Raw genomic sequence first — 10,123 nt, 5'->3', positions numbered from 1 at the left:
GAACGCGCTCCAGGTAGGTGTCGACGTTCATTGAGGTCCACGTCAGCGTTGTCTCGCCAGGGCGAATGATCGCGTCGAGCCGCTGGATGGCCGGCTGCAGAAGAGGGCGGGTAATGCCGATGATGGCGCAGCGCGTCGACTCGCCAGGGCGGCCAACAACACGCTCGTACTCCTTCACGAGGAACGTCAGTTCGTTGTAGAAAACCTTCAGCTTCTGCTCCTGCATGAGCAGCGACTTGGCGGCCGCCGGCACATCGACGTCGCCGAGCAGCATCAGCGAGCGCGTCTCCTTGATTAGCTGATTGATCTCGCTGTCGAAGTTGACGTACAGCCGACCTTCGTGGCGCACAAGCAGCGTCGCGTTCATGCCCGCCTTACTCGACTCTATGGAACGCTTCCACGCGTCCAGCCAAATCGCCTCAAACTCTAGCAGCGCGATCGAGACCTTGTTGTAGGTTCGGATCACCTTCTTGCTGTCCTTCGTGTTCGCCATGATGGTGCGGTTCGTCTTGAACTTGTCCATCGGCTCCTTGATGTGACGCAGGAGCTGGCGCGACCAGCTGATGGCGCCGGCAACCGGCGTCATGTGGCGCGCCATCGGCGGGTCCTCCTTGTACCGCTCATACGTCTTCTGATCCTTCTCTAGCTCCATGCCGTAGCTGTGAAAGATGACAAGGTACTTCGATTCCAGGTCCGCCGCGAACGTCTCGGACTGCAGTATCTTCTGGTACTTCTTCAGCAACAGCAGCGCGTTGTCGGTAGACGTGATGTTCTCGAAGGAGGAGTTGATGGCGACCTGCATCGACGTCTCCAGCTCCGACAGCCGGCTTTCGAAAATCTTGAACTCCACGTCGAACTTGTTGTTGTCGTGCACGTCGAGGATGTCCGTCGTCTTGCCGCGCAGGTGGCCGAGGTACTCGTCGAAGCGGGGCAGCAGGCTCGCCATCTGATCCACGTGGAAGCTCTTGAGCAGGCGGAACTGCTCCACCTTGCGGAAGACGGTGATGAGCTTGTCCACGCGCTTGGCGAACAAATTGAAGTGACCGAGAAAGCGCAGCTCGTCAAAGTCGAAGAGGCGGCCGCCGCTGCTGGAGCTGTGGCTGAGGAAGTACTCCTGCGCCTTGCGGTACTCCCGAATGTACACCTCGTTCAGCTTCGCGCTTGCCTGCAGGCGGGCAATCAGGTCCTGCAGCGAAGCGGCGTCGTGCGTCATATCCCAGATGCGGGAGCGTGTCCCGGACGGGTTGATGGCGCGCTTGCACGCCAGCACGATCTCATTGGTAATCTTGAAGAAGAGCGCGGTCATGTGCTCGCGGGTGGGGTAGTAGCGAGCAATGGTGTACATCATGCGAATGTTCGTGATGAGCGTTGGCATAATCGTCATGATGCGCTGCAGGTTGGACGAGTATAGTACATCGAAGTAGGTATCCAATGACTGCAGGTACTTGACGTTCTCCTGTGCCTCCGCCAGCGCCTCCGTCAGGTTTGTGTCCATCTCCGTCCACTGCGCCACCAGCGGGCTGCGCACCTCACGAAGGTACTGCACCGCCTGCGTAGCCGAGAAGCGTTGCAGCTGCTCCTCGAGCAAGCGCAACTTGGCGAGCCTGGTCTTCCACAGCTCTTTCTCCGTCTTCGGGCCAGCGCGCTCGTCCTGCAGCTCCGCCTCGTAGTTCGGCACCTGCGCCACAGCTTCGTTTACCGTCTGAATCCAGCTCTCCACAGTCTGCGCGAGCCTGGTCACCACCGTCGTGTCGCTCGTGCCGCCGCGCTTGCTGACCCCGCCGCTACGCAGGTGCTTCCATGTTGCCTGGTCCACCGGGTTCAGCATCGCCGTGTCGTCTTGCAGCTGCTGCAGCTCGTTCACGCGGTCCGCGTAATGCATCAGGGTCACGATGAACTGGTTCTTCTCGTCCACCGTGTTCTTGCCCCAGTTGCGCATCCGGTTCAACAGCGGCGTGTACACCTCCGTCAGCAGGTGCTCGTAGCTGGTGAGCACGTTCGCCCGCATGATGCCCATCGACACCTCCTGCACCACCTGCGTCAAGTCTTTCGTGTTTATCGGCTTACCGGTGTCGGCGCGTATGACGTAGACGAAGCGCTTCGTGATGTGCTCGATGGTGCTCTTCGTGGGGTCCAGCACCTGCAGCACGTCCTCCCCGCTGCCGGCGTTGGTGGCGGCGGCATGGGTATCCGTAGCCGCACCAGCGTCACCACCATTCCCCGCCTTCGCGTCCGGGGATGCTGCAACGCCCGCCGCGGCGAAGGCGCTCGCCGGCTGATATGTGAACAGCAGCGTGTTGGCGCCGGTGCCCTGGAGGAGGTCATGGACGACCATGAAGTTCGCCGAGCCGTCCGTGAAGTTGCGATCCAACTGCCGCGCCAGCTCATCCGCCTTGGCAGCGTCGCCGCCGGAGAGGAAGTCCTTGACGCGCGAGAAGATGTAGTGGTGGCGAAGGTCAGAGCGGATGTGGCGGTTCATCTCGGACGCGCTACCGGGGCGGCCAGCCACCGCCGCCACCTGTGGATCCTCCATCATGTCTCTTTGTGTGCGTGTGTGGGCCACGAAAAGGGAGAAAGCAGGGCGTACAACAGACCTACACCAGACTTGCACTTTTGGCGTTGCGGACGGCAGGTGGGCAGAGACGAGCAAGCCGTGTACGCTCTCGCCTGGTGATCGTCTTCGTCTGGTTCGGCTTCGCCTCCAGTCCGGGGTGACGACGATCGGGATTAGCAGACGGCGAGCGCTGCACAAAAACGCTTCACACGGCCACCGACGGCAGACACGCCGCACAGACCACTAGACAAGGGTAAAGGAAAAAAGGGCACGTTAGCCTCAGCGTCGCATGCATGCACCCTTCTCTGTGCAGGTGATGCGGCAGAGAATCAGCGCGCGAGCGAGGGCAGCAGCGATGGCCAATAAGCCCCTCTCCCCCGATACACAACAACAGCGCAGTGGATGCGGCGCACACGAGGGGGTGCCTTGCACAGACGTCACAACACGGCAGAAGTGGAACGAACACACACGCACACAGCGAGAGAGATCTCTGACGGAACGGCGAGAGGGAGGGCCACTAAGGAGACGCAGCCAACGGAGGAGGGAAGGGGGGGGGGCGAGCGACTGGGAACAATCAGATTACGCACGACGGGTGCGGAGAGGGACAGAGAGGGAGGGTGCGTGTATATGCTGCCGTGCGTTGAATACGACACCTTTGGTTAGCGTTTTTTTTTTCTGTTTCATGCATGCAGATGTATACATGTGCACGTAAGCGTGTGTGCGTGAGGTGATGTGTAGTCGTGACGATTCGGCGTCGTTGTGCAGGTGTGCGATGCACCCGTGAGTGCCGACGCATGTGTGCAGGTGACGAGGGCGGGGCGAAGACAGAGGGAGTGCCGGAGAGGCATCATTCGAGAGGGGGTGTCATGGCAAACCGTGCGTATCCGTCTCCGTGTGTGCGTGCCGGTGTCCACACGCGAGCCGAGACGAAAGAAAGAGAAGGGGCGAAGGGCAGGAGGCCCTCCTTCCTTGAAGAGCAGAGGAGTTTAGTGGCCTATGCCGACGCAGTCGTATTCGTGGCCTTTGTTTTGCTTCGCTTGGTGAGCAATACTGCCGAATCTGCTCAGCGCTGCAACGTAGACGCTGCGCGCGAGCCTCACCCGTCTGCATGAACGCCAAGCTCCTCCAAGACGTAGCGGTAATCGCACAGTGTCCCGCGCATCGCTGGCGGTACCCGCGAGACGCGTGCGCGCGCCGCGGAGAGCGCAGGAGAAACGAGCGGTGGTGTGCCGCGCTGCGGCGACGGTGTGGCAGCCGGTCTCTCCAGTGGCACACGCGAGAGGCGCACACACCCGCCCACGACCCACGCTGGCGCCTCTCGACCCTCTGTCCGCCGAAAAAGCTCCTCCAAGCTGGCTCGCCAGACATGCTCGACGAGGAGTCCAGTGCCAGCCTCGTCGAAGGCGCGGAAATACCCCAGAAGCGCCTCCGTGTCGCCACCACAGGCCGTCATCAGCTCGTGCGCAAGCAGCCGCTTCGCGTCCTCGTCAGTCATCTGACCATTCGCTGTGGTATGGGATGATGAGACAGGAACGCGTCCACTCGGCCCGCTGCGCACGGCCGCACGCGGCTTCGCTGCCGAGCGGCTTGAGGCCGGTGAGGCGTCCTTCGTGGTCGACGTGTATGGCACCGAAGACCTTGTCGCAGCCGCATCTTGCCGTTGAGGATAGCTGCGCATCCGAGTGGCGGAGGCGCGAAGCGGCGAGGCTGCCGCGGTACTGTCACCACGCCGGCATGCGCTGCTCTTCGCGCCAGACGCGGGGGTGAGAGGGACGATGCTCGCCTCTGTCAAAATATCCTCCACGACCGCCGCGTAGTCGGCGCCACAGGCCGACCGCTGCCCTCTTGATCGAATCCATTCTTGCACACGGAGTCGCTCTGCATCCGTCAAGGCTGGACAAGCGTCTCGCAGTACGCGCAGCCACGCGCTCGGTGCCATGCGCCCCGTGTGCCGACTGTCCAGCTGTGCACAGCGGCGCAACAGCGGCAACGCGGCACTTTGAAGCGTTTCCAGGACACGCGGCGCCAGCATCGAGGATGTCGGCCCTCTTTTGTTGATCGACTGCGGCGACGACAGTGCCCTGGAAGTCGGCGAGAGCTCTGCCGATGTCGTCGTTGGCCAAGGCTCGGACATCCTCCCACAACCACGACGTGCGAGACCATCACCCAACTCTTTGCGCACGACGCGAGCCGAAAAGTCGCTGGTGGGACTGCGGAGAGCGATGTGGGCGCGGTGCGGTCGCGGCTGCTGCGGATGATGGCGCTCGTCGGGTGAGATCAAACCACGCGAGCTACCCGGTGACGTGGACGACGGCGAGCGAGTGGCGTCGGTGTGGCTGCGGCGCGCACCGAGGCGCTGTCCATCGTGCCAGAGAGGCACCTTTGTGCGGTTTAGCCGCGCTGTCGTGGCTGACGGCACGTCCAGTCCATTGCGCCGTTGCTCGGAAGCGGCAGTTGGCTGTGCATATCTGACAGAGGCATGGCAGCCGTCATCGCTATCTTCCTCTCGCTTACTGCGTCGTGGCTCCCGCTGCGCGTGCTCAACGGCAAACTGCTGATCGGCCGAGAGTTGCCGGGCAGTCGGCGGCGCCGCGGACGTCGATGCCGATGCCGCAGCGCCGTACACCTTCGCCGCACTTAGTGGGCGGTGCAGGTCGGCAAAGCGGTGTGGCACGAGAGAGCGCCGCCGCCGAAGATGACGTTGCGCGGAGGAGTGTGGTCGCGTGCTCGACGAGGACACGGTGGACCGCGGCGTCGCAGGGGCGGCCGCTTCTGGGGTCATCGGTGACACGGTCACGTCTGCAATGCTGTCCCCGTCATCACTTTCCACAGCTCCGCGAGATTCAAGGCGGCTGTTGACCGGCGGAGGCTGACGGCTCTGCAGCACCTCGACTCCATCGATGGATGCCGCGCCCTCCCACACACCGGGGCTGCGAATGCGTTGAATGAGCGCCGGACGCAGACGAGAGACCAGCACACAGAAGTCGACGAGACTCAGCGCCCGATCCGTACCACCGGTGAGGGTGGCCCGACTCGCTGTCGTTGCCGAGGCGTCCGTGCTATCCATGCCAGAGGCGCTGACCGAGCGCCAGGGATGCGGTGAGTCACGAAGCATGCGCCCAGCTGTAGCGACCGAGGCCCCGAAGCCGTTCTTCAGGCTCGCGTTGAAGCTGTGGTGCTGTAGGGCACTGCCATGATGCTCGATGGCCGCCGGCACCGCGGCCAGCTCCAGCGAGTCGGCCACGGCCTCCAGCTCTAGCGGATGCACACCCACCCCGCGCGTCGCCAAGGCCTCTTCCAGCTCGCTCAGCAGCACGGTGCCATCACGCGATGACCGCGGCGCCAGATGACGCTGAAAGATGTCCCGTAGCGATAGAAGGGACGTCGCGGCGGCGTCGCTATGGTAACTGCTGTGACCACTATGGTCTACGTGACTCACGTACGAGTCACTTGCGCGGCTTGCGGTGAATAACGTGCTCGTGTTTTCCGCCTGCGGCGCAGCGGTGCGACTGGCACGATTGGCGGCAACAAGATGGGGCGCCGCTGCGTAGGAAGACGACGACGCGGAGCGCAGTGCGTCAGGCAGCACACGAGCCACACTTGAACGGCGCTTCCCTTCACCTTCACGGGTCTCTCCAGCACCGACACTGCCTTCTGCATCGAAACGCGACTGAGGTCTGCCGTGGATACTCACCTCGGCTGCCGCGCGCACCATGCGCTCTGTGGAGCTCTCGCGCCGACGGTGCCCGATACTCACCGGTGTCGGGTCGCATGCGCGCGGGGCATAGGAGTAGCGACCGTCACCTGCGGCGTACTGTGGCGCCGACGTGGCACCGTACACGCGCGCACGCTCACCACCTTGCGTGCCCACCACCGACGAGCCTGTAAGAGGAGTGGTGCGCACATCATCGCGGCTTCGCGATCGGGACGCTGGCCAACTGACATGTGTGCCGCCCTGCGACGGCGCGCGATCGAGCCGCTGCTGCTGATGCGGCCCCGCCGCCGCTGCTGTAGCGGTTCGAAGAGCAGACTCGACAAACCGTGAGGAGTGGGGAGAGGACGGACTGCGAAGCGGCCTGCGCGGGGGGGTGGCACTGCTGTTGCTGCGGAGGTGAGGCAGCGAGCGGTCGTTGCATGTGGTGTACGTTGCGTAGGTTGCCGTGGACGACTCGCGCGAGGCGAGCGTGGAGGCGCTGCGGCCGCCGGCGCCGGCATGGCTGACCGATCTGTAGAGGGGCGAGGATGATAATGCAGCGGAAGGGACGACATACTGACCCGCGCCCATGACGTCACGAGGAGCTGGAGCAGCAGCAGCAGCGGCGCCACCACCGCCAGCGATTGGCGAGTGGGAAGCATGCCACGACGACGGCCCAACGCCGGTCGGCGCCGGGGGAGTCGGCAATGGGGAGCTGTTGGACGTATCAAGGGCCGGCATGGAGGAGGTGCAGTCGAGAGAGGATATCCTGAGTAGCGGGTCTGAAGTGTGTCTTGCACTGCCGTTCTCGACATCGCCATGCGCATCTGCAGTCGCTTCCGCATAGTCGTACAGCTGCTCCAGCAGTGCCCCGTAGTACACCACCCGCTGAGCACGTGACGGCCCGGCGAACTTCTCAATCAGCGCATCTGCCTGTTTCTGCGTCCCCCCACTGCGTAGGATAAGGTAGGCGAACTCGCTGTACGACAGCAGTCCCGTGTTTGTCGGGTCCGCGGTGCGGAAAAGCGCCTCCAGTTCCTGTACCGCAGCACGGTCTGCCCCGGCAGGAAGGACCGACATGAACCAACCCCTTTTCCCCTTCCCCCCTCACCTCCTGCCTTGTCTAACCAACGTCTTTTCAAAAATCTCTATGCGTATATGTGCGTGCTCCCTTTTCTTTCAACGGACGTGCGCGCCTGTATAGCGGTGCGCGGGGGTCTCTAGTGGTTGCCCGTGTATGGGATGGAGGAGGGAGGAAGGAACGCAGCGCTCGGCGACGGGCGTGCACTCAAGACAGCCATCGGGCACGGCTGTAGCGGCGAAGCGACCAGACGGAACGACAATGCGATCTTGTTGTTGCTGAGGAGGGAGCGGGGCGCACTTCTCGACGTCGGTGCACATCCACACAAGTGCCTGCGTATGTGCTCATGCAGAATAAAAGCACTTACACACACACAGAGACCTCAGCTGACGGTGCGCCTCCTCGTGTCCTTCGGTGGTGTTTCACGGGATAGGAGTAAGGCAAGGGACATGATGGGTGATGGTGGTAATGGTGGTCGGAGAGGGAGAGAGGAGGATGCTGATGAGCATAGTGCATACAGGCTCCCCAGGCAGGTCGACGCACGCCGGGCGAGAGGTTTTGCAGATCTTAGGTCACCGATTGCCCAGACAACGAAAAAAACGGAAACGCGACCGCAAGGGAAGGGCGTTGGCATCGACTTCTGCACACATATGGCTATAGAGACACACACATACGTATACGAGCACAACACTGCACACTGCCCCGACATGCCTGAATCTTGTCCAACACACAGACACAGACACAGGCACAGACACACACACACACACACACACACATAGGGCGGAGGCATGGAGAGAGGGTGCAACAAGCACATCCGTCATCATCGCCGTATTTTGTCTATAGCCTTTCAAAAGACCGACAGCCACACGCGCGTTCACCCACGGTATACACGCATGCGTGTTGACAGCGCAGCAGGACTTGCGCGCGTGCGCGAGAGAGGAGGTGCGTGGCCGCGTCTATGCGCATGGGAGGTGGTGAGGGAAGGGAGAGGCCAGTCGATGAGACGCTGTGCGGTCCTGTCCACGGCGCAGACTTTCGGAGAGAGGGAGATGGAGAGAGATGGGCGACAGGAGAACACGGTAAAACGCCGGGCCGCAGCTGTTGCACTACTCAGAAGTTGCGGATGTAGTCGGAGCTCTCACACGCCTTGTACTCCGCCACCAAACTCTCCACGACGTCCCTCGCGTCGCTGAACTCGTCCAGGTTGTCCTTGGTCGGCCCATACTTTCGGTACTGATCGAGGAAGACGCCGCGGCCGAACAGCATGTCAAACTGCTTCAGTGTGCGGTGAAAGAGGGTGTGGATGCTCGTGTGGTTCGCCATTACGAGGCCGCTCACCCGGTGCCGCGTGTCCACGTACGGCGACTTCTTTGACAGGATGACCTGGATTGAGGCCGGCCCCCACGGAATGAACGTCGGTGACCGCTCGCGAATCCGCTCGAGGGAGCGGTGCACCTGTGCCGGGTCGACGTCACCCTGGATGAGGTTTAGGAGAGAGATGTAGCAGCCGCTCTTCATGGATGTCGACACCATCATGTTCTTCGGCATCAGCAGTCGACGCATCACGTCGTGCACGGACGTCTTGCGCACCGAGGACTGAATGTTCGAGGTGTCGAGGGTGGTCGGGGTGTATCCGGTGCACACAAAGTGGCACCGCGGCGTCGGGATGAGCGAGGCGAGCATGCTCATCAAGTCGTTGTTCATGTAGCCCGGGTAGCGCAGCGTCGCCGTCGAGGCGGCCATGACGGTGCTGACGAGCCCGTTCATCTGTTCCACCGTGGGGGAGGCGATGTGGAGGTTGTCGGTGACGATACGGTTCAGTGCGGTGTTGTCGAGGACGACAACGCAGTCGGCGTGCAGCGTGAGCCGCTTCACGGCTAGTAGGCTGTTGTACGGCTGGACAATGACGTCGCTCTCGCCGCCACGCGACTGGTTCGGGAAGACGCTGTACGTCTGGATGAGCTTCTTTGGGAACTTATCGTTCAAGTTCTCCAGCAGGTAGCTGCCCATGCCGCTTCCCGTACCGCCTGCAATGGAGTGAGTAAGAACGAATCCCTCGAGGCTGTCGCTGTTCTCGGCCTCTCGCTCGATCATGTCGAAGAGCGTCTCCTGCACCTGGTCGCCCAGCTCGTAGCCGTGAGACCAGTTGTTGCCGGCGCCACCGCCTTCCTTGTGAATGAAGATGTTCTCGCTGTTGAAGAGCTTCTGCATCGAGCCGCGCTGCACCGCGTTGATCACGCGCGGCTCAAGGTCCACGAGCAACGCACGCGGCACGTAGTGGTCGTCGTCGGCTTGATAGAAAAAAACATCTTTGCGATCCTCACCGCCGACGGCGTACGGCTCCACGACGCCGTCGAGTCGGATGCCGTGCTCGAGGCAGAGCTGCCGCCAGAACTCGCTGCCTACCTGGTTGCCGCACTGGCCGGCTTGAATGGTGATGATCTCGCGAGGCATATGGCGACCAGACACGTCGGTGTGTATGTCTATATGGGGAGGAGAACTTCTGCTATCGTGCAAGTGGAAGCGCCACTTGGGTTCTCACAAGGAGTGCCCACTGCCCTTGTGACGATCCTCTGCCGTTGGCTGCCTGTGCCGTGTCTACGTCGCAGGTACCCTAACTTGTCTGCCGCTCTCTTCATGCGCACAGAGACACGCGCGAACGGAAGAGTAACCTTGACGTCTGCTTGTGCTACCCCTTCCTCCCCTTTTTGAATGCGCCGCTGTGTGCTGTGTACCTTGATCTCCTGCGCTGCAGCCGCGGCCCTCTCGCTCCACTCGATTGGGCTTGGCTCTT

At 62.2% G+C, this 10,123-nt stretch overlaps 3 protein-coding genes across 3 annotated transcripts in view; all 3 read right to left on the bottom strand.

The window, feature by feature from the left end:
- LDBPK_251010 (dynein heavy chain, putative) overlaps window positions 1-2,533 on the bottom strand; it is a gene marked incomplete at both ends in the record, with an annotated part of 14,109 nt that extends 11,576 nt beyond the window's left edge. Inside the window, one exon of the mRNA XM_003861383.1 lies at window positions 1-2,533. This exon is cut by the window's left edge and continues 11,576 nt beyond it. Within this exon, the coding sequence (XP_003861431.1) occupies window positions 1-2,533 (2,533 nt within the window).
- A 1,117-nt stretch (window positions 2,534-3,650) lies between these two features.
- On the bottom strand, window positions 3,651-7,328 carry LDBPK_251000 (hypothetical protein, conserved; the record flags this gene model as incomplete). The annotated part of the gene is made up of 1 exon (XM_003861382.1): window positions 3,651-7,328. One exon carries the CDS (start codon window positions 7,326-7,328, stop codon window positions 3,651-3,653), a length of 3,678 nt encoding a protein of 1,225 aa, XP_003861430.1.
- A 1,111-nt stretch (window positions 7,329-8,439) lies between these two features.
- LDBPK_250990 (gamma-tubulin) lies at window positions 8,440-9,783 on the bottom strand (the record flags this gene model as incomplete). The annotated part of the gene is made up of 1 exon (XM_003861381.1): window positions 8,440-9,783. The coding sequence occupies one exon, from the start codon at window positions 9,781-9,783 to the stop codon at window positions 8,440-8,442; it is 1,344 nt and encodes a 447-aa protein (XP_003861429.1).
- Window positions 9,784-10,123: the final 340 nt, after the last annotated feature.

Source organism: Leishmania donovani, chromosome 25 (genome assembly GCF_000227135.1).
Source record: "Leishmania donovani BPK282A1 complete genome, chromosome 25".
NCBI lineage: Eukaryota > Euglenozoa > Kinetoplastea > Trypanosomatida > Trypanosomatidae > Leishmania > Leishmania donovani.
This window is presented reverse-complemented; position numbering and strand designations above follow the sequence as displayed.